This window comes from Stegostoma tigrinum, chromosome X (genome assembly GCF_030684315.1).
Source record: "Stegostoma tigrinum isolate sSteTig4 chromosome X, sSteTig4.hap1, whole genome shotgun sequence".
NCBI classification, from domain to species: Eukaryota; Metazoa; Chordata; class Chondrichthyes; order Orectolobiformes; family Stegostomatidae; genus Stegostoma; species Stegostoma tigrinum.
The window spans coordinates 3,058,953-3,083,610 of NC_081404.1; the positions used below are offsets into that span (position 1 = coordinate 3,058,953).

Genomic DNA, 24,658 nt, shown 5'->3' on the forward strand with positions numbered 1-24,658 from the left:
TGGCAGCTTATTCCATACACACACCACCCTCTGTGTGTAAATGTTACCCCATAGGTCCCTTTTAAGTCTTTCCCCTCTCACCTTAAACCTATGCCCCTCTAGTTTTGGACTCCCCCACCCTGGGGGAAAAGACCTCGACTATTTACCCTATCCACGCCCCTCATGATGTTATAAACCTCTATAAGGTCACCCTTCAGCCTCTGACGCCCCAGGGAAAATAGCCCCAGTCTATTCAGCCTCTCCCTGTAGCTCAAACCCTCCAAACCCGGCAACATCCTTGTAAATCTTTTCTGAACCCTTTCAAGTTTCACAACATCCGTCCTACAGCAGGGAGACCAGAAATGAACACAGGATTCCAAAAGTGACCCTAACCACTGTCCTGTGCAGCTGCCACATGTCCCTCCCAATGCTTTAATTCCAGATTTTTACTGGATTCAAATTACAGCCTCTGCTGTGGCAGGATTCGAACGCAGGTTCCCAGGACATTTGCTGACTTGCTGGATGAGTAGTCATGAGACCAATAGGCCTTCACGTCTCTGCTGGGGCCCTGACCTCTGATACTGAAATGGTCACCAGGGCATTCCGATCAAATTGTAAGAGCTGTGCTCCTGTCCTCACAGCAGCTCCCACTAACCCCTCCGCGCGACCCCCCCCCAACTATCCTCCCCTCTCTCCCTGAGGCTGAGCAACAATTGCCAAGCCTTGATATGGGGTCACAGTGGGAAAAGGTTTGGGAATTACCACTGTGCCCCAAGACGAAGTGTGGAGTCAGGGAACTGAATGCATAAACATTAAAACTGAGGCAGAATAGTAAATATTCAGAATATAAATTTTACTGAACTGAAATATTTCCTCATAAAGCAAGACTTCATGATGGTGGAGCATTGAAGCCAGGAGGCTGCTGGGCTCCCAGGCCTAGGAATTGGTCAACCAAGTGGAATTCTGGGATCTGAGCAAAAATGACTAAAGACTGAAGTAAACTCTCCAGAAATGTAATCAGACCACAATACCAATACGAGGATCAATGGTCGGCACAACATTGTGGGCTGAAGGGCCTGTTCTGTGCTGTACTGTTCTATGTTCTATGTTCTAATACCAGGGTGTGAACGCCAAAGAGAGTGCCAATGGGCATGTTACCCAGCATCAGTGGAAACAAAGGTGGCATTTGCATTTGGATCCTTCCCTGGGGTGATTTGTTGGCTTTGATCCTACAAGGTACCTGGGCAAAGGTCTTTCTAACAAAATATTGGTCAAATTGTTTAATTGCATGTGTTTTACTACAGACTGCAGTTCTAGGACAGGGCATTTCAGAGACACTGACATCAAGACAGTTCAACTCCCATATTCAGCACAAATCAGCACCAAGCCTGGAGGGAAGTAAATAAATGTTTGTAGAAATGCAGAATTAGATAGAATCCTGGTGACCTCAGCGAAATTTCAGATTCACAGCACCCGCTGGCAAACTTACTAACTTCATTGCGAAACCGCAGCTCACTCTGCCTTGGTCTTTTTTCCTGCCTTCACTGACTGAGGTTAGATTAGATTACCTACAGTGTGGAAACAGGCCCTTTGGCCCAACAAGTCCACATTCGCCCCTTGAAGCATCCCACCCAGACCCACCCCCTATAGCCCACACCCCCCTGAACACTACAGGCAAGTTAGCATGGCCAATCCACCCTAACCTGCACATCTTTGGACTGTGGGAGGAAACCGGAGCACCCGGAGGAAACCCATGCAGACACAGGGAGAATGTGCAAACTCCACACAGACACTTGCCCGAGGCTGGAATCGAACCTGGGTCCCTGGTGCTGTGAGGCTGCAGTGTTAACCAGGGACCTGGGTTCAATTCCACCCTTGGTCTGTGTGGAGTTTGCACATTCTCCCCGTCTCTGTGTGGGTTTCCTCCGAGTGCTCCGGTTTCCTCCCACAGTCCAAAGGTGTGCAGTTTAGGGTGGATAGTGTCCAGGGATGTGTAGTTTAGGCGGATTGGCTGTGAGAAATGCAGCGTTGCAGGGATTGGGTGGGATGCTCTTCAGAGGGTCAGTGTAGATTTGATGGGCTGAATGGCCTGCTATGATCTCTCTCTCATTCTGCTCCTGGTTCTGATTGTCTGTCTGCCTGTCTCATAGAGTCACACAACATTAAAGCAGGCCCTTCAGCCCATCATGTCTGGGCTGACCAAGAAACACCAAATGACACTAATTGCATTTCCCTGCAGTCCATAACCTGCCATTTAAGTGCTCACACAGTTGCTTCTTAAATGTTGGGACAGTACCTGCAACCCTCTCAGGCAGCTCGGGAAGAGGTTCTCACAAGCTACTCTGTCTGTGCCCTTCATAATTTCGTGTGTTGCAATCAGATTCCCCTTTCTATCTTCTCGTCGCTTGTTCTTGTCCAATCTCCATTTCTCAGTGTGTATTTCTGTTTTGCTGTTAGTTTCAACCACCACCCTAATATTCTGTGATTTTCTCTCTCTCTCTGGATTTCAGTCACATTCTCTCATTTTCTGCAGCTTTCTGCCTCACTCACTCTCTCCCCCGCCTCTCTCTCTTGCGAATGCCAGTAAACTATATTTAAAAATAATTTTGTTGACCACAGAAGTGGGTTAATGGAATTGAAGCCAAGAGGAGGCAGGCATCACCGGCTGGTTAGGCAGGAGATTTATATAGACCATAAGCCAAATGGAAAAAGATTAAAGCTGACATGGACATTGCAAATAAACTAAGCAACGGAAAATTCTGAGAACAAACTTTGATTTAGCGGATCAGTACCTGATGGCGACGGAGTTGCACTGGCTGGACAGCGAGGCTGTGTGAGTCCATGATCCTGTAAAACACATTTGCCACAACACTGTGTGTTACAAAGCAAGGCTTTCTCTCCTGTGCAGCCTGGCCAAAAAAATATCCACGATCCTTATTATTCTCCAGAAATAATTTATTGCGGGACGTGAACTGAGATGAACGTCAGACTTCACACAACAGAAGATGAAACGCAAAAAAGAAAAAGTGGGCAGCTAACCTGGGAGAGTTTCATGAGAGACGGCATAGAGGGAGCTTTACCCTGTAACTAACCCGGTGCTGCCCCTGTCCCTGAGACAACGGGAACTGCAGATGCTGGAGAATCCAAGATAATAAAATGTGGAGCTGGATGAACACAGCAGGCCAAGCAGCATCTCAGGAGCACCAAAGCTGACGTTTCGGGCCTAGACCCTTCATCAAAAAAAGCGTGCGACACACACATACACAAGCAACACGCACAAGCACAAGCACACAAACACGCACACTCTCTCATACACACACACACACACACACTCTATCTCTCTCTCTCACATACACAGCAGTGTCTCTCATACACGTACACACATACGCACACACTCTCACGCGCATACACACACTATTTCGCGCGCGCACACACACATGCACACGCTCTGTATCGCACTCACGCACACTCCCTCTCTCTCAGACACTGTCTCTCACACACTCACAATCTCTCTCACACACACATTCACAAGTGTGCGCACACACACACACACACATACAACCTTATCCACGCACACTCACAAACACACACTCTCTCTCACACACATATGCAAACTCACACACACGCGCGCACACACACACACACACACACACACGCACTTTCTCTCACACACACTCTTTCACACACACACACTCACACACACACCCTCTCTTTCTAAGACACTGTCTGTCGCACACACACACAAACACACACAATCTCTCTCACACACACATTCACACATGCGCGCGCACACTCGCAGACACACACATTCTCACTCACACACACATACAACCTTATCCACGCACACTCACAAACACACACACTCTCTTTCACACACACACAATCTCTCTCACACATACATTCACAAGTGCGCACACACACACAAACACACACACATTCTCACTCTCACACGCACACAACCTTATCCACGCACACTCACAAACACACACACACTCTCTCTCTCACACACACACACGCAAACTCACACACACACATTCACAAGTGCGCACACACACACATGTGCGCACGCACACACACACAAACACACACACACTCACACATTCTCACTCTCACACGCACACAACCTTATCCATGCACACTCACAAACACACATACACACTCTCTCACACACACGCAAACTCACACACACACACACACTCTTTCACACACACACACACCCTCTCTCTCTAAGACACTGTCTGTCGCGCACACACACACACACTCTCTCACACACACATTCACACGTGCGCGCACACACTTGTACACACACATACAACCTTATCCACGCACACTCACAAACGCACACACACTCTCTCTCTCACACACGCGCAAACTCACACACACACGCAAACTCACACACACACACTTTCTCTCACACACAGTCTTTCACACACACACACTTACACACATACACACTCTCTCTCTAAGACACTGTCGCACACACACACAAACACACACAATCTCTCTCACACATATTCACACGTGCGCGCGCACACACTCGCACACTCATACATTCTCACACTCACACATACTCTCTCTCACACACACACAACCTCACACGCACACTCACAAACACACGCGCACACACTCTCTCTCTCTCTCTCACACACACACACATACACACACACACTCTCATGAATACTGTCTCTCTCACACGCACACTGTCTCTCTTTCACACACACACTCTCTCTCACACACGAGCTCTCTCTCTGACACACACACACACACTCTCTTCACACACATTGTCTTTTGCATACACTCTGTCTCTCTTTCTCACACAACACACACACACACACACACACACACACACACACACACACACACACTCTGTCTCTCTCACACACACAGACTGTCTCTCTCACACACTCTCTCTCTCTTTCTCTCACATACACACAAGCTTTGTCTCTCAGATACACACTCTCACTTACACACACGTTCCCACACACACTCTCTCACACATACACACACACTCTCACACATACACACACAGTCTCTCTCTCTCTCTTACACACACACACTCACACACACACCCTCACATACACACAGTCTCTCTCTCACACACACACACATACACTCTCTCTCACACACTGTCTCTCTTACAGACACTCACACACACTCTGTTTCTGACACACACACACTCTCTCTCTCACACACACACCCACTCACACACACAGTGCGTCTCACACACACACGTGCGCGCGCACGCACACATATACACACACACAAACACAAACTCTCTCTCACACACACTCTCTCTCAGACAAACTCTCTCTCACACACACACACATAAACACACTCTCTCTCTCTGACACACACAGTCTCTCTCACACACACTCACAAACACACAAAAAAGCATATGCACACAAGCGTGCGACACACACATACACAAGCACACACACTCTCTCATACACACACTTTTTCACACACACGCAGACACACACACACACACACACACACACACACACACACACACACACGGTTCTACATAATGTATGTAATAATCGCAAACAGCTACACATAAATGTAAAATAATCAGAGGGTTGGATAGGGTGGATAGGGAGAGCCTTTTTCCTAGGATGGTGACAGCGAGCACGAGGGGGCATAGCTTTAAATTGAGGGGTGAAAGATATAGGACAGATGTCAGAGGTAGTTTCTTTACTCAGAGAGTAGTAAGGGAATGGAACGCTTTGCCTGCAACGGTAGTAGATTCGCCAACTTTAGGTACATTTAAGTCGTCATTGGATAAGCATATGGACGTACATGGAATAGTGTAGGTTAGATGGGCTTGTGATTGATATGACAGGTCGGCACAACATCGAGGGCCGAAGGGCCTGTACTGTGCTGTAATGTTCTATGTTCTATGTTCTATAACAAAACCAATACATATACACACTCGAGAAGGAAACAAACAAACATACGATGGTGTTAATGGCCATCTTTTTGACTCTCTCCAATGCTTTCTTTCTCTCTTCCTTCTTTTTGATCTTTTCAGGGGTCAGTCCGATTAATTTGGCCATGGTATCCCGGAAGTAGCTCTTATTTCCGTAGTAAATGGGAGCATGGTAAGACAAGATCTTCAGACCAGGAATTTCCTGGCACTGGAATGGAATGAGAACAGAATCGAGTGTTAAACTGAGGGAAGAACACCTGAAGCAGCAGCGTTTCTTAGAATCGAGGACACTTTCCCCTCGCTGCTCCGTTGTTTCTGGCCATCTGATTTGTTTAAACTGTGTGAAGGAATCGACCCATCTGTCCTGGTGTGAAACCCCACCTGGAGACTGTGCTTTCTAAAGCCAACCCCCAATGGTGGGCTTGGGCATGGGCCTGAGTCAGACTGAGGAATTTGTTACATGCCCTGGCCCATGCCCTGCCCCATACCCTGCCCTATGCCCTGCACCATGTCCAAAATCCCTTGACATTGTTCAAGCCAAATGAGCAGGCATGCCACACAGCAACAACAATGTAGGCTCATATAACACCATGAACACAGCCAAACAAGGTACTTCTGGCTGTGCTCACCCAACACCTCAGTCCCAAAAGGAGATATTGACAAGATGTCCTAGCTTTAGCATATGACTTAGAAACAGAATCCACTCAGCACGCAAGCAGCCCATTCAACCCATCGCCACCTTCTGAACAGCATCCCACCCCAGAATTCCCCATCTTTGGACTGTGGGAGGAAACACACGCAGACACAGGGAGAATGTGTAAACTTCACACAGACAGCTGCCCGAGGCTGGATCGAACCCAGAAGTAGCAGTGCGAACTACTGAGCCACCAGCATACAGATTTTTTTTTTAATTAGTCATTCATGGGATGAGGTTGTCACTGGCTGGACTAGCATTAAGAATCCAGTGAAACTACCACAAGGCTATCAGAGGAGGTTCACTAGATTGATCCCAGAGATAAGGGGTTTGTCGAATGAAGACAGATTGAACACTTTTGGCCTAAACTCTCTGGAATTGAGAAGAATGAGGGGAGAGCAAATTGTGGTTTCCAAGATGATAAAATGTATGGGTAAAATAAACGCTTAAAGTTTTTGGGAAGATTTGTAGTTCGAGCTGTGGTGCTCCACGTCTATTTCATGAGGCTGTAGGCTTGCTCGCTGAACTGATGTGTCTGGTTGCAAACGTGTGTCTGTGTAACTGTTCCTGTTCTGCTCTGTGCAATTCCGGGCTCTGCAGTGTTGTATTGCTCATTTGAGTAATATCCTGATGCAGCTCTGTTTATGGGTGTTGGTGTGGTTGCTGGAGTAAGTCAGTCTCTGGTCTGTGTGTGTGTTCTTTCTGTAGGCGCGAGCCTGGAGTTCCTCCTTGTTCATATGTTCTACCGTTATGTCCAGGAAGGGTAGTTGGTTAGTGTTCTCTTCTTATTTTGTGAATTTTGTTCCTCAACGCCCGTAAACAGAGCTGCATCAGGACATTACTCAAATGAGCAATACAACACTGCAGAGCCCGGAATTGCACAGAGCAGAACAGGAACTCTGATATGGAGTTTCTAAAAGGAATGGAGACCAGGAAAGCACAATCCACCGTTACCTCTGTGACAGACCACAACAGGAAGACACAACACAACACGACCAGACACACTAGTCACCCAATCGTACATCAGGGACATATCAGCGATGACCACAAAATTACTCAGACCCCTAGGTATCAGGGTAGCCCACAAACCAACGACCACCCTACAACAGCTACTGACAAACGTAAAGGACCCCAGACCCACAACCACTAAAACTAACATAATATACAAAATACCATAAACATTCCATAGGCCAAACTGGAAAAAAACTGACAACAAGGAAACACAAAAACTGACTCACCACCGAGAGACACGACCAATTCTCACTGACCTCACTACGCACTGATAAAGAGGGACACAGATTTAACTGGGACAATTGCACAGGCCAAACAGAGACATGCCAGGGAATTCCTGGAGGCCTGACATTCCAACTAGAATTCCATCAACAAACACACTGACCTGGACCCGATATACAAACCCCTGAGAAACAGAACCGGAAGTATTACCAAGCACCCCAGCAAACCGAGGCATATAGATAACAAGTGGGACAGAACACCAACACTTCACCGGAGATGCACTGACGGTGTTACCCGGCACGGTGAGAAAGCGTCTGCAACAAACGCACCGGCTCGGAGAGCGAGTCTACAACCTCATAAAATAGACATGGAGCAGATGCTCACCCTCACCCCATCCCCCTCTCTGACGAAGGGTCTCGGCCTGAAACGTCAGCTTTTGTGCTCCTGAGATGCTGCTGGGCCTGCTGTGTTCATCCAGCCTCACATTTTGTTATCATGGAGCAGATGCTCCCTCTTGTGGGGAGATTGTAGTCTTAGGCTGAGGGCTAGCAAATTTAAAACAGAGTTGAGGAGAAACTACTTCTCCCAAAGGGTGGTGAATCTGGAATTTCGCTCCCTCAAAGTGTGGGAGGTGCTGGGACGGTGTGTAAATTTAAGGAGGAGTTAGACAGAGCTTTAATTGGGAATGGCTTGAAGAGTTATGGAGAGAAGGCAGGAAAATGGCGGTGAGGAACATATCAGCCATGATCGAATGGTGGAGCAGACTGGATCGGCTGAATGGCTGAATTCTGCCTGTATTCCTTATGAACCTATGAGCTTCTGAAGCATGCTGCCCAGAGAAGAGGAGGAATTACTTCTCTCAAAGGGTCATGAATGTGTGGAATTCACTGCCCCAGAGTGTGGTGGACGCTGGGACATTGTGTCAGTTTAAGGAGGAGCAAGGCAGAGTGAGTAATGGGGGAAGGGTTATGGGGGGGATGAGATTAGCCATGGTTGTGTTAAATGGCAGAGCAGGCCAAAGAGTTGGGTTTTCGAAATGGTTCAGCAATGAATAGAGACTCGATTGGCAGGGGTTAGTTTCCTTCGGACAGAGAAAGCTGAGGTAGCAGTGGGGTGAACTGATTGAGATGTTCAAAGGCATAATCATGGAGATCAGGGAGGAAGCGAGGCCATGGAGGGATTGGAGAACATGGAGGAGAAAATGGTCCAGACAAGGAATGGCATCTGTTATGCCACCGTGCCCTGCACTAGTTTTACCCCTCCCAGCTGCCCAGGTCAGGAGGTGCCAGCTCTGATCTCTGCCAGCTGCAACTGGCTGCTGTTCTCCTCACCCTGGGCACAGAAGAAATCACACAGCGCTCCTGCTTCTGATCATCCTGAGAAATGCAGTGGGCAGGGAAGCATGGCCATTGATTGGCACTACATCTCTCCTGGGCATTGGGGACTGGCATCTCCATGTCTGTCAAGGCACCTTTCTGAAATTGAATTCTCCTCTTTAAGAGGGCAGCCACTTAATCCATGACCTCATCACCTGGCTGCACCAACACAAAACAAGTGGTTACTTTTCCATATTTGTCTCTGGGATGTGGGCATCACTAGCATTTATTGCCAGTCCCTAGTTGCCCCTTGAGAAGGTGGGTGTGAGCTGTCTTCTTGAACCGCTGCAGTCTGTGTGCTGTGGGCTGACCCACAATGCCCTGAGGGAGGGAATTCCGGGATTTTGACTCAGTGGCATGTTGAAACTCGAAACACTGCTTGATTGTGAGTGTGTGTGCACTTTGCCATGTGCCATTATAATCCGCAGGTGGGCAGCCACAGCGCTTTCACCTCTGTTTGTCATTCTGTTCGGCATGTCCCAAAAACATGAATGGGCAGATTACAACAAAATTTGGGATACAGGTAGGATCAGGCCCCAAGGAAGCAATGGCTAGTTCTTGGTAAATTTTCAAGTAAAGGGTCTATTGGCAACGGTGCCGTACCTGGGTCAGAAAATGTCTGAAAGGATTAATACCTGACTGAGTGCAGTAAACACTGTGATGTTGGCTTGGGGACTGAGGCCAGGCTAAAGAAGGACCTAATAGGAGACAAGCTCGGGGCTCACATGCTCCTCACCGTCTCTGTCATCAGTAAATCATTATAATGTCACCTGTAAATAGTTGCAGAATACTTCATATTATTTATTCAATAATCCTCTTCAGGGTGAACAATAAGGCAAATGGGCTTTCCTTTATGAATGTTGGGTGCATTTTATTTAAAACATGGTGAATTCTCGGGGTGGCATCGTGGCTCCGTGGTTAGCACTGCAGCCTCACAGCGCCAGGGACCCGGGTTCGATTCCAGCCTCGGGCAACTGTCTACGTGGAGTTTGCACATTTTCCCCCTGTCTGCGTGGGTTTCCTCCGGGTGCCCTGGTTTCCTCCCACAGTCCAAAGATGTGCAGGCTAGGTGGATTGGCCATGTTAAATTGCCTGTAGTGTTCAGGGGTGTGTGGGTTATAGGGGGATGGGTCTGGGTGGGATGCTCCAAGGGGCGATGTAGACTTGTTGGGCCAAAGGGCCTGTTTCCACACTGTAGGGAATCTAATCTCTCAACAGCTATGGTGCAGCTGGCCGAAGCGGAGGCAGAGTTTTTGGCGACAGTTTGGCCTGAATTGAGATTGAATCTCATAACAAAACAGAGATATCACAGTGTGGGGCTGGAGGAACACAACAGGTTGGGCAGCATCAGAGGAGCAGGAAAGCTGACATTTCAGGTTGAGAGCCTTTTTCAGAAATAGGGGAGGGGGAAGGGAGCTCAGAAATGAATAGAGAGGGGAAGGGCTGGGGTTGGTGATAGGTGGGTGCAGGCAGGCAGTGGTGGGGATTGGTCAGTGAAGGGGGGATGAGCGGATAGGTGGGAGAGAAATGGATATGCTGTGTCAGGTCAAGGAGGCAGGGATGAGAGGGAGGGTTGGTCATGGGATGAGGCCGGGGTGGGGAGATTTTGAAACTGGTAAAATCCACATTTGGGCCATTGGGCTGTAGGCTCCTGAGGTGGAATATGAGGTGCTGTTCCTCCAGTTTCTGGGTGGCATCATTGTGACACTGGAGGAGGCCCAGGATGGACATGTCACCCAGGGACTATGAACCTGTAGCCCAAGGTCTCTTTGTTCGGCAACACATCTGGAGGTAATACCTGAAACGTTGACTGCTCCTTTCCTCCAGATGTTGCCTGGCCTGCTGTGTTTCTCCAGCCTCCTGTCTGTCCACTCAGGACTTACACACTTAATGGTGAGGTCCTGGGGAGTATTGCTGAACAAAGAGACCTTGGAGGGAGGGCAGGTTCATGGTTCCTTGAAAGTGGAGTCACAGTTAGACAGGATGGTGAGGAAGGGGTTTGGTACACTTGCCTTTATTGGTCAATGCTCTGAGTATAGGAATTGGGAGGGTCATGTACGGGGCATTGGTTAGGGCCACTTTTGGAATGCTGTGTGCAATTCTGGTCTCCCTGCTACAGGAAGGATGTTGTGAAACTTGAAAGGGTTCAGAAAAGATTTACAAGGATGTTGCCGGGTTTGGAGGGTTTGAGCTACAGGGAGGGGCTGAATAGACTGGGGCTATTTTCCCTGGAGTATCAGAGGCTGAGGGGTGACCTTATAGACGTTTATAAAGTCATGAGGGGCACGGATAGGGTGAATAGCAAAGGTCTTTTCCCCAGGGTGGGGCGAGTCCAAAACTAGAGGGGCATAGGTTTAAGGTGAGAGGGGAAAGATATAAAAGGGACCTAAGGGGCAACTTTTTCACACAGAGGGTGGTGTGTGTATGGAATGAACTGCCAGAGGAAGTGGTGGGGGCTGGTACAGTTACAACATTTAAAAGGCATCTGGATGTGTATATGAATAGGAAGGGGTTAGAGGGATATGGGCCAAATGCTGGCAAATGGGACTGGATTCATTTAGGATATCTGGTCGGCATGGACAAGTTGGACTGAAGGGTCTGTTTCTGTCCTGAACAGCTCTATGACTCTCTGACAATGTATCTGTTTGTGATAAGGTAACTGAATGCCTGGGCTCTGTAGCATGCTATCATTGCCACCACTTACATTTAACTACCAAAGGTTGCTTTAGTCTTTTGGTCAAAGGTAGCGAAGGAAGAATGTATGTTAACAAAGTTGGACTTGTTTGTGTGTGCAATCAATGTACATATTCACCAATATGTTACTATGTGATGCCCTCTGTGGTTGAATTGCATTTGGGTTGTCACTGCCCAGGGTCATGTTTCACAACTGGCTGCTTTGGTGAGATTTGTGAATGTTGACTAGAATGGCCTAGTAGGAGGCAATTCAGCACAGGAGGGCAAAACATTTGTACTGATTAACCCTGACTATTATTCCAGCACTAATGTACGTGGCCTGTCTCCCTGTATCAGTGCTGATACTGTCTTCGCCCCGCAACGGGTACCCTAGGGCCTTGAGACTTATAACTTACCATAGTGCTGTCCACTGGTCTGTAAATCTCTGAGTTTGAGGCTCGGCCCAATACAGAACAGCCAACTCTAAAGAAATGGAATAAAGATGGTCAGTGGGTACCTTCCTCGATGCCAACCTTCACCTGCAGCACTCGCTGCTATTAATCATCATGAATGTGATTGCAAAAATGTTTTCTGACTGGCACAATGAATTGCTGCCATTGCCCTCTTGTTTCTGGGAAATGGATCAGCACCAGTCGAGGCAGAGTTGATGCCTGTCTCCTCGGCCTATTGGCTGCAAGGTTTGCCAGTGAAATTGCAGTGTAAAAAACGCCTGCGGTTTGGAAGCGTAGGCTACTCTCAGCATGTTGTTTGCAGAAGGAGAGAGACCTGGGATTTGCGATATCTGATCTGGGAATGGGACATCTCCCAAGCGCATGCATTAATATTGCTGACGTCAGAAGGTTAGAATCGTGCCAAAACTATTGCTAAGTATATCTACTGCTATTCACTGGCAACACAGAACCAGAAATGGGCTGCAATACGGCCGTGCTGCGTTCTTGCACAAGCCCAAGCCAGGCACTCAATGTGTCAGTCAGCGGAGTGTGTCAGTCAGTGCAGTGTGTCAGTCAGGGCAGAGTGTCAGTCAGGGCAGCGTGTCAGTCAGTGCAGCGTGTCAGTCAGTGCAGCGTGTCAGTCTGTGTATTGTGTTAGAACTGTGTGTCAGTCAATGCAGTGTGTCAGTGCAGCGTGTCAGTCAGTGCAGTGTGTCAGAGCTGTGTGTCAGTCAGAGCAGCATGACAGTGCAGTGTGACAGTCAGAGCAGCGTGTCAGTCAATGCAGCGTGTCAGAGCAGTGTGTCAGTCAGTGCAATGTCTCAGTCAGTGCAGCGCGTCAGCGCAGCGCATCAGTCAGTGCAGTGTGTCAGTCTGTGTATTGTGTCAGAACTGTGTGTCAGTCAATGCAGTGTGTCAGTGCAGTGTGTCAGTCAGTGCAGTGTGTCAGTCAGTTCAGCGTGTCAGTCAGTGCAGTGTGTCAGTGCGTTCAGCGTCTCAGTCAGAGCAGCGTGTCAGTCAGTGCAGCGTGTCAATCAGTGCAGTGTGTCAGTCAGTGCAGCGTGTCAGTCAGTGCAGCGTGTCAGTCAGTGCAGCGTGTCAGTCAGTTCAGCGTGTCAGTCAGTGCAGTGTGTCAGTGCGTTCAGCGTCTCAGTCAGAGCAGTGTGTCAGTCAGTGCAGCGTGTCAGTCAGTGCAGTGTGTCAGTGCAGTGTGTCAGTCAGTGCAGCGTGTCAGTCAGTGCAGTGTGTCAGTGCAGTGTGTCAGTCAGTGCAGTGTGTCAGTCAGTGCAGTGTGTCAGTGCAGTGTGTCAGTCAGTGCAGCGTGTCAGTAAGTGCAGTGTGTCAGTCAGTGCAGTGTGTCAGTCAGTGCAGCGTGTCAGTCAGTGCAGCGTGTCAGTCAGTGCAGCTTCTCAGTCAGTGTAGCTTCTCAGTCAGTGCAGTGTGTCAGTCAGTGCAGCGTGTCAGTCAGTGCAGCGTGTCAGGCAGTGCAGTGTGTCAGTCAGTGCAGCGTGTCAGTGCAGTGCAGTGTGTCAGGCAGTGCAGCGTGTCAGGCAGTGCAGTGTGTCAGTCAGTGCAGCGTGTCAGGCAGTGCAGCGTGTCAGTCAGTGCAGCGTGTCAGTGCAGTGTGTCAGTGCAGTGTTTCAGTGAAGTGTGCCAGTGAAGCGTGTCAGTCAGTGCAGTGGAGTGTGTCAGTGCAGTGCAGCGTGTGACTGAGAGAGGTGCAAGAACGGTGGAGAGGAACAGAGTTAGGGAAGAAGAGAGGGGTGAGATAGGGAGAGGGAGTGAGAGTCAGTGAGACGGGTGGAGAGAAAGGAAGTGGGAACAGAGTGAGTGAGAGAGAGAGAGAGAGAGAGAGATAGGGAGACAAAACGAGAGAGAGGGAGAGCGCATGGGCAAGAGAGGTGGGAAGGGAGACAGAGAGCTGGAGCATGGAAGAGAGGAGAGAGGGAGAGGAAAGCGAGAGAGGGACAGTGAGGGAAATAGGGTGATGGAGAGAGAGTGAAGAGGGGATAGACAGTGGGAGGGAAAGAGGGAGCGGAGGGAGAGAGAGAGTGTGGGTGGGGGTGAGTATGAGGGAGTGGGAGAGGGAAGAGAGACATTGAGAGAGGGAGGTGGTGGAGAGATAGAGCTGGGGGTGGATAGTGTCCGTGTGAAAATGAACACTGTGCCTGAGGATGATGTCCCTGAGGGGAACCATGGTGATGAGAAATAGGAGGGGAACGAAGATCGATCCTTGGGGAATTGTCGGAGGGTACAGGGTCAGGAAGAGATGGCAGGCTACACACAGGCTGTTTCTGCTTGGTGATGGTGGTGCCGGGGCGGAAAGGACTGATGAAATTCATTCAAAGAGGAGGAAAAGCGATGCAATTTCGATGGTGGAAATAAAAGTGAGGTGAACCGAAATGAATGCTTCTTTGCATTGAATGACTTCTGAAATAGATTACAGATTTTCAAACAACATTGAGTTCCCATAATGCATTCAGCAACACTTGGCTGAATACAGTGCTTGATTTTCACATGCAGTGCATTTATGAGCAATATTGATCCTAACAGCCCATTAGTGCTCAGGGCTGGAGTCAAAGCTGATTTCCCCTCACTGCTGTTAAACCTAGAAGAAGGACAATTATTCTGGTTTCAAAGACTTCAGCACACAATGTAGGCTGGCACTCAGATTACCGTGCTGAGGGAGTGCCGCATTGTCGGAAGGTCAGTGCTGAGGGAGTGGGCACTGTCAGAGGGTCAGTCCTGAGGGAGTGGGCACTGTCGGAGGGTCAGTGCTGAGGGAGCACCACACTGTCAGAGGGTCAGTGCTGAGGGAGCACCACACTGTCGGAAGGTCAGTGCTGTTTCGATGAATGAAAAGCTGGTGTATTTTTGCAGACATTCGCTTTCTGAAGAATTGCAAGGCTTTGGAGAGGGTGCAGGCGAAATTCAGTAGAATTGTACTTGTAATGAAGTAGTATAGTTTTGTATAGAAAAGAGTAAAAACCAGCCCAGCTTGTCCCCACCTCCCTAACCTGTTCTTCCTCTCACCTATTCCCCCCCCCTCACACCTCAAGACGGATCTCCATTTCCTAACTGCTAACTTCATCCCACCCCCGTGACCTGTCCGTCCTCCCCGGACTGACCTACACCCTCCCTACCTCCCCACCTACACTCACCTTTACTGGCTCCATCCCCACCCCTTTAACCTGTCTGTCTCCTCTCCACCTATCTTCTCCTCTATCCATCTTCGATCCGCTTCCCCCTCTCTCCCTATTTATTTCAGAACCCTCTCGCCCCCACCCCCACCACCATTTCTGAAGAAGAGTCTAGGCCCGAAACATCAGCCTTCCTGCTCCTCTGATGTTGCTTGGCCTGCTGTGTCCATCCAGCTCTACACCTTGTTATCTCAGATTCTCCAGCATCTGCAGTTCCTACTGTCTCTGAGGCAGCGTCCTGTGACTGGAGTCCTAATTCTATATTCATTCACAGGATGAGGGCATCGCTGGCTATTTAAAAATAAGGGGGATGGCCTTATTGAGGACTGAGATGAAGTTTTTTACTCAGATGGTGGTGAAGTTTAGGACAATGTGACTAAAAAGCATTGAAGTGTTTGATTGGTCATAATAACATTAAATAGTTGAACAGGCTCAATGGGCTGGATGGCTTACTCCTGTTCCTATGTTCCTGTGATCCACTTTAATGGATCCAGTAATCTTGCCTGTGGTATATGTCCCTATAGCTCCATTGAGAACTTTCTGGAAGGCCATGGATCTTATGCGTAATACTCAAATTAACATTTCAAATGTGTGCTAAATGTTCCCTAATTCTTATGACAAAAAAGACCTGAAATGGCAGAATATTAAATCTCGTCACAAATGTTTTTTCTCCATCAAAATAAAGATTTTATCAAAAGACAGCTTTCCTTTTCACCACACAATGCAAATTCAGGAGTGTTCTGTACAATTTGACTGATTTTAATTTTTAGCGTACTGCTTTGAAAAAGCACAACACAAAGTGCCATCTTTTTTCGCTTCAAATCCAAATTGGAAAACACATCGGAAGTGCTCAGTGCTTCCAGGGACCAAGACAACTTGAGATAATGCGTCCCCTCTGGCGAGACCAAATGCTATTTGACAATAATTGGCAGCCTTGTTATTTGAGAAAATACCTGCCTGATTTTTCCTATTGGGCAGTAGAGGAGGATAACGCTCTTTCAAATTGCAATTGGCTCCCAGATGAAACCAAACTTCGAAGAAATTCTGATCCTGCCAAATTGTTAACAATTCCTGGGAATGTGGTTGCCTCAGAAATGTTTCAGTTACATGTCCCCAACTGCAGCACAGAAGAGCAGTTATGCACAACTGAAGCCCTTACAGGGGAGGTGATCGCCTTGTGGCTCTATCACTAGCCTGTTAATTCAGAGACTCAGATAACGTCCCAGGGACTTGGGTTCAAATCCTACCATGGCAGACAGTGGAATTTGAATCCAAGGGGAAAAATCTGGGATTAAGAATCCCTAGATAATAAAATGTGAGGCTGGATGAACACAGCAGGCCAAGCAGCATCTCAGGAGCACAAAAGCTGACGTTTCGGGCCTAGACCCTTCATCAGAGAGGGGGATGGGGAGAGGGAACTGGAATAAATAGGGAGAGAGGGGGAGGCGGAAAGAAGATGGAGAGTAAAGAAGATAGGTGGAGAGAGTATAGGTGGGGAGGTAGGGAGGGGATAGGTCAGTCCAGAGAAGACGGACAGGTCAAGGAGGTGGGGTGAGGTTAGTAGGTAGATGGGGGTGCGGCTTGGGGTGGGAGGAAGGGATGGGTGAGAGGAAGAACCGGTTAGGGAGGCAGAGACAGGTTGGACTGGTTTTGGGATGCAGTGGGTGGAGGGGAAGAGCTGGGCTGGTTGTGTGGTGCAGTGGGGGGAGGGGACGAACTGGGGTGGTTTTGGGATGCGGTAGGGGAAGGGGAGATTTTGAAACTGGTGAAGTCCACATTGATACTATTAGGCTGCAGGATTCCCAGGCGGAATATGAGTTGCTGTTCCTGCAACCTTCGGGTGGCATCATTGTGGCAGTGCAGGAGGCCCATGATGGACATGTCATCTAGAGAATGGGAGGGGGAGTGGAAATGGTTTGCGACTGGGAGGTGCAGTTGTTTATTGCGAACTGAGCGGAGGTGTTCTGCAAAGCGGTCCCCAAGCCTCCGCTTGGTTTCCCCAATGTAGAGGATGCCGCACCGGGTACAGTGGATGCAGTATACCACATTGGCAGATGTGCAGGTGAACCTCTGCTTAATGTGGAAAGTCATCTTGGGGCCTGGGATAGGGGTGAGGGAGGAGGTGTGGGGGCAAGTGTAGCATTTCCTGCGGTTGCAGGGGAAGGTGCCGGGTGTGGTGGGGTTGGAGGGCAGTGTGGAGCGAACAAGGGAGTCACGGAGAGAGTGGTCTCTCCGGAAAGCAGACAGGGGTGGGGATGGAAAAATGTCTTGGGTGGTGGGGTCGGATTGTAAATGGCGGAAGTGTCGGAGGATGATGCGTTGTATCCGGAGGTTGGTAGGGTGGTGTGTGAGAATGAGGGGGATCCTCTTGGGGCGGTTGTGGCGGGGGCGGGGTGTGAGGGTTGTGTTGCGGGAAATACGGGAGACGCGGTCAAGGGCGTTCTCGACCACTGTGGGGGGAAAGTTGCGGTCCTTAAAGAACTTGGACATCTGGGATGTGCAGGAGTGAAATGTCTTATCGTGGGAGCAGATGCGGCGGAGGCGGAGGAATTGGGAATAGGGGATGGAATTTTTGCAGGAGGGTGGGTGGGAGGAGGTGTATTCTAGGTAGCTGTGGGAATCAGTGAGCTTGAAATGGACATCAGTTACAAGCTGGTTGCCTGAGATGGAGACTGAGAGGTCCAGGAAGGTGAGGGATGTGCTGGAGATGGTCCAGGTGAACTGAAGGTTGGGGTGGAAGGTGTTGGTGAAGTGGATGAACTGTTCGAGCTCCTTTGGGGAGCAAGAGGCGGCGCCGATACAGTCATCAATGTACCGGAGGAAGAGGTGGGGTTTGGGGCCTGTGTAGGTGCGGAAGAGGGACTGTTCCACGTAACCTACAAAGAGGCAGGCATAGCTGGGGCCCATGCGGGTGCCCATGGCCACCCCCTTAGTCTGTAGGAAGTGGGAGGAGTCAAAAGAGAAGTTGTTGAGGGTGAGGACGAGTTCACCTAGGCGGATGAGAGTGTCAGTGGAGGGGGACTGGTCGGGCCTGCGGGACAGGAAGAAGCGGAGGGCCTTGAGGCCATCTGCATGCGGAATGCAGGTGTATAGGGACTGGACGTCCATGGTGAAGATGAGGTGTTGGGGGCCAGGGAATTGGAAGTCCTGGAGGAGGTGGAGGGCGGTGGTGGGTGGTGTCACGGACGTAGGTGGGGAGTTCCTGGACCAAAGGGGAGAAAATGGAGTCCAGAATTAAGAATCCCTTGTTGGAAAACCCAGCTGGTTCAATAAAATCTGCAGATGCTGTAAATCAGAAACAAAAAGTTGCTGGAAAGGCTCAGCAGGGCTGGCAACATCTGTGAAGCGGGGGAGAAAAAATCAGAGTTAATGTTTTGGGTCCGGTGACCCTTCCTCAGAAGTTCTGAGCAAGACTTGAAAAACATTAACTCTGACTTATTTTCTTCACAGATGTCAGTCCATCTGGTTCACTAATGTCCTTCAGGGAAGGAAACTGCCATCCTTCCCCGGTCTGGCCTACATGTGACTCCAGACCCACAGCAATGTGGTTGACTCTTAACTGCCCTCTGGGCAATTAGGGATGGGCCATAAATGCTGCCTGGTCAGTGACACCCTCATCCCGTGATGAATGAAGAATTAGGGCTCCAGACACAGAACCCTGCCTCCTGCTGGACTCCACAAACAAATCCCTGCCTCCTGCTGGACTCCACAAACAAATCCCTGCCTCCTGCTGGTCTCCAGACACAGAACCCTGACTCCTACTTGTCTCCAGATATGAATTCCTGACTCCTGCTGGACTCCACAAACAAATCCCTGACTCCTGCTGGTCTCCAGACACAGAACCCTGACTCCTGCTTGTGTCCAGACACAGAACCCTGACTCCTGCTGGTCTCCACACACAGAACCCTGACTCCTGCTGGTCTCCACACACAGAACCCTGACTCCTGCTGGTCTCCACACACAGAACCCTGACTCCTGCTGGTCTCCACACACAGAACCCTGACTCCTGCTGGTCTCCACAAACAAATCCCTGACTCCTGCTTGTCTCCAGACACAGAACCCGGACTCCTGCTTGTCTCCAGATATGAATTCCTGACTCCTGCTGGTCTCCAGACACAGTACCCTGACTCCTGCTGGTCTTCACAAACAAATCCCTGACTCCTGCTGGTCTCCAGACACAGAACCCTGACTCCTGCTGGTCTCCAGAACAAATCCCTGCCTCCTGCTGGTCTCCAGAACAAATCCCTGACTCCTGCTGGTCTCCAGACACAGATCCCTGCCTCCTGCTGATCTCCACAAACAAATCCCTGACTCCTGCTGGTTGTTGACGCCTTTTCCAACAATGCCTTTCTCTACCTAATCTACATCAGTGTAAACTTTTACCAACAGCTCAACAATCTGCTTATTCCATTCCCTACAGTGTGGGAACAGGCCCTTCGGCCCAACAAGTCCGCACCGCCCCTTGAAGCATCCCACCCAGACCCACCACCCCACAACCCCACAACCCCACAACCCACACACCCCTGAACACTACGGGCAATTTAACATGGCTGATCCACCTAGCCTGCACATCTTTGGACTGTGGGAGGAAACCGGAGCACCCGGAGGAAACCCACACAGACACGGGGAGAATGTGCAAACTCCACACAGACAGTCGCCTGAGGCTGGAATTGAACCCGGGTCCCTCGTGCTGTGAGGCTGCAGTGCTAATCACTGAGCCACCGTGCTACCCTCGGATTGTGGGCCCGAATCTTGTGACTGTTCCATCTGAAATGTTTAACATCCATTTGAAACGGACGACCTGACTCCCACAAGACTCCTAGCAATTATGAAACCACACTAACATACGCATGTTTGTAGGCTGAGTTCATCATTTCTGAAGTATTCACTTGTTTGATTATTCTGCCTTTGGCAAGGTGAGCCTGGAAACTGATCTATGCTCTCTATGCTTGACTGGTTCAGCCTGGGTGTGGAGTCCAAGCAAGCAAAAGCGAGGTTACAGAAGCTTCTGGAAGCTGAGAGTGGATCAGCATGAGTGCAGCCATTTTATGATTGCACAGATATTTTAAATCTCTTATAGACAAACTTCTTGCCCACTTCAAAACCAGTGTTGTAAAATATGAGAAGTGTAAAATATGCAACAAACTTTTGGCAATAGGGTAGAGGTTGTGCCATCAGACTGATTCTTCGTGCAATGCCTTCTTTCGGGCATAGTCCTGGTACATCTAGTTGAGCCAGTGAGGGCCAGCCATGAGGAGGTCAGCTTTGGTTCGGGAGTGCAATTGTTGACACAAATTCTGCTTCAATACAGGCGACGGTACCTTTGAGTGCGGCAAATCACAGTCATCATGGAAAACACCACGCCCACAGCTAGGCCGAGGTCTGCATTCAGTGTGATTACAGCCAGCCATGTGACCACCCAGACCATCTGGAAAAGGACAAAGCAAATGGCTGTGATAAAGGCTTTGTGTGAGCGTAGCGACGCACAGCGAGAAACATTTCCAGGCTCGAGCCTCGTTATTTGAATCGACGTGTTCAGAAATGTCATGACGCATATTTGAAGCAGGTGGGATTTTGACCTTGGGCCAAAGGTAGGGGCAGTATCACTGTGCCATCAGGCTCAAAGATATAAAGAACAGTTCAGCACAGGAACAGGCCCTTCAGCCCACCAAGCTCGTGCCGACACATGACACCTTTCTAAACCTAAAACCTGTTGCCTCTACACGGCCCATATCCCTCAATTCTCTGACTGTTCATGTATCTGTCAAGATGCCTCTAAAACGCTGCTATTGTATCTGCCTCCACCCCCTCCTCTAGCAGCACATTCCAGGCACTCACCACCCTCTGTGTAAAAAAACCTGCCTCTCACATCTTTAAACTTATCCCCTTCACCTTAAACCTAGGTCCCCAAGTGATTGACATTTCTACCCTGGGGTAAAATACACTGACTATCCATTCTATCCATGCCTCTCATCATTTTGTAAACTTCTATCAGGGTCACCCCCTCATTCCTCAACGTTCAGTTGAAAACAAACCAAGTTTGTCCAATCTCTCCTCCTGGCTGATACTGTCCGAACCAGGAAATATCCTGGTAAACCTTTTCTGTATCCTCTCTAAAGCCTCCACGTCCTTGTAGTCGTGTAGCAACCAGAACTGGACACAATATTCCAAATGTGGTCTCACTGAAGCTCTATACAGCTGTAACACGACTTGCCAGTTTTTATACTCTGTGCCCTGACCGATGAAGGTAAGCATGCCATATGCCCTCTTCTCAACCACCTTATCCACTTGTGTTGTCACTTTCAGGAAACTGTGGACCTGGATGCCTCGAATGGGATGGCTAATGATCAACCCAAAGCTAATTGCTTGTGTGACCGTTCTTGGGCTTTCGAAAATGGCTCTGTCACGACAGCAGCGTTATATAAAAGAGAATTCAGGATCAACAACTTACAAAGTCCATTTTGCTCACTCTCCACAGCTCTGGTAGATCCTGGAACTGGAGGAACATCTGGCGCAGGCTGGTGATGTTAATACAGGCCAGGACTGCCTGAAAAACAGGGTATTTTATTCACATTAGTTCCCATCTGCATTGCTTACTCCATCTGTCACAAGAAAATGACATTTATGATTTACAGAAATGGATGTGTTCAGAGCAGGAATAAGCCCAAAGGACATGAGTGAACCAAAATAGTTTTGACCACAATGATTAATAGTTGTCATGGTTACCATTAGTGAGACTAGCTTCCTATTCCAGATCTTATGATAACTTTATATTTATTGTGGTTATGGTTCACTAATGTCCTTTATGGAAGGAAACTGCCATCCTTACCTGGTCTGGGCCTACATGTGACTCCAGACACACAGCAATGTGGTTGATTCTTAACTGCCCTCTGAAATGATGGGGGTTGCCACACAGTACAAGGGCAGTTAGGGGCTGGTAGCAAATGTCAGACTTGCCAGCAATGCCCACTCCTCATACAAGATTTTAAACTCTACTGGGATTTGAGGCCACATTTCCAAAGTTTAATTTTGATGAATGCAAGGCGTTGTATTTTGGTAAAACAAACAAGGGCAGGACTTGTACAATTAAAAGTAGGGCCTTGGGTAGTGCTGTACAACAGAGGGGCCTAGGGGTTCAGGTACATAATTCTTTGAAGTTTGTATCACATATAGACAGGATAGTTAAGAAGGTGTTTAGCACGCTTGCCTTCATTGCTCAGGCCTTTGAGTGTGGGAGTTGGGACGTCATGTTGAGGTTGTACAGGATGTTGTTGGTCAGGCCTCTTCTGGGGCACTGTGTCCAGTTCTGGTCTCCCTGTTATAGGAAGGACATTATTAAGCTGGAGAGGGTTCAAAAGAGATTTACCAGGATGTTGCTGGGAATGGAGGGTTTGGGTTATAAGGAGAGGCTGGATAAGCTGGGACTTCTTTCACTGGAGTGTAGGAGGTTGAGGGGTGACCTTATATAAGTTTATAAAATCATGGGGGGTATAGATAAGGTGAATGGCAGGTGTCTTTTCCCCAGGGTGGGGGATTACAAGACTAGGGATATTTTTAAGATGAGAGGAAAGAGATTTAAAAAAGATATGAGGGACAATTATTTTACACAGAGAGTGGTTGATGTGTAGAATGAACTTCCAGAGGAAGTGGTGGATGTGGGTACAGTTACAATGTTTAAAATACATATGGATAGGTACATGAATGGGAAAGGTTCAAAGGGATATGGGCCAGGAGCAGGCAGGTGGGACTGGTTTAGTTCGGGATTATGGTCAGCATGGACTGGTTGGGCCGAAGGGCCTGTTTCTGTGCTGCCTGACTCTATGATGCTACAAAGGACTCATCCATCAGCTAGTAGCCCAGTGATGCTACCATTACAACACCATCTCCATCAAAGTTCAGCGTGATTTCTATGGCTCACCTTGGGTAGAGAGTAAAACAGCGGCCCGATCAAAAGTAGCACCACCAAGACAACAAGACAGGTGAAAAATCCAGCAAGCTGCAAAACCAGAATGGTAGGATTGAATTAAGTACGAGTCACAATATCTTCACAATAACATCCCAGCTCAATGGTATCACTCTCACTCCTGATTCGAAGCTTTGAGTCCCACTAAAGAGTTTTTGAGCACAAAAGCTAGGTCGCCACTCCCAATGGACTTTCAGAGTCCCTTTCTGCCCCCTCCAGTGAAAGCAAGAGATCCTCGAGCTCTATCTGACGCACAGAAGAGGAATTCTCTAAGACCCCTGGCCAATATTCATCCCCTGAGCAACATCACAACAACAGCCGACATAGAACATAGAACATAGAACATAGAACAGTACAGCACAGAACAGGCCCTTCAGCCCACAATGTTGTGCCGACCATTGATCCTCATGGATGCACCCTCAAATTTCTGTGACCATATACATGTCCAGCAGTCTCTTAAATGACCCCAATGACCTTGCTTCCACAACTGCTGCTGGCAACGCATTCCATGCTCTCACAACTCTCTGCGTAAAGAACCTGCCTCTGACATCCCCTCTATACTTTCCACCAACCAGCTTAAAACTATGACCCCTCGTGCTAGCCATTTCTGCCCTGGGAAATAGTCTCTGGCTATCAACTCTATCTATGCCTCTCATTATCTTGTATACCTCAATTAGGTCCCCTCTCCTCCTCCTTTTCTCCAATGAAAAGAGACCGAGCTCAGTCAACCTCTCTTCATAAGATAAGCCCTCCAGTCCAGGCAGCATCCTGGTAAACCTCCTCTGAACCCTCTCCAAAGCATCCACATCTTTCCTATAATAGGGCGCCCAGAACTGGACGCAGTATTCCAAGTGCGGTCTAACCAAAGTTTTATAGAGCTGCAACAAGATCTCACGACTCTTAAACTCAATCCCCCTGTTAATGAAAGCCAAAACACCATATGCTTTCTTAACAACCCTGTCCACTTGGGTGGCCATTTTAAGGGATCTATGTATCTGCACACCAAGATCCCTCTGTTCCTCCACGCTGCCAAGAATCCTATCCTTAATCCTGTACTCAGCTTTCAAATTCGACCTTCCAAAATGCATCACCTCGCATTTATCCAGGTTGAACTCCATCTGCCACCTCTCAGCCCATCTCTGCATCCTGTCAATGTCCC

General features: G+C 48.7%; 1 protein-coding gene across 2 annotated transcripts in view; it reads right to left on the reverse strand.

Moving 5' to 3' along the window:
* Positions 1-24,658, reverse strand: part of slc26a10 (solute carrier family 26 member 10) — a 141,132-nt gene that overhangs the window by 12,252 nt on the left and 104,222 nt on the right. For both annotated transcript variants that reach the window (XM_059643345.1, XM_059643346.1), the window contains exons 9-14: positions 23,455-23,532; positions 21,988-22,083; positions 20,858-20,964; positions 12,301-12,367; positions 5,937-6,116; positions 2,772-2,826 (exon numbers count right to left, since the gene is read on the reverse strand). In XM_059643345.1, coding sequence (XP_059499328.1) covers positions 2,772-2,826; positions 5,937-6,116; positions 12,301-12,367; positions 20,858-20,964; positions 21,988-22,083; positions 23,455-23,532 — 583 coding nt within the window. The remainder of the gene's footprint in view (positions 1-2,771; positions 2,827-5,936; positions 6,117-12,300; positions 12,368-20,857; positions 20,965-21,987; positions 22,084-23,454; positions 23,533-24,658) is intronic.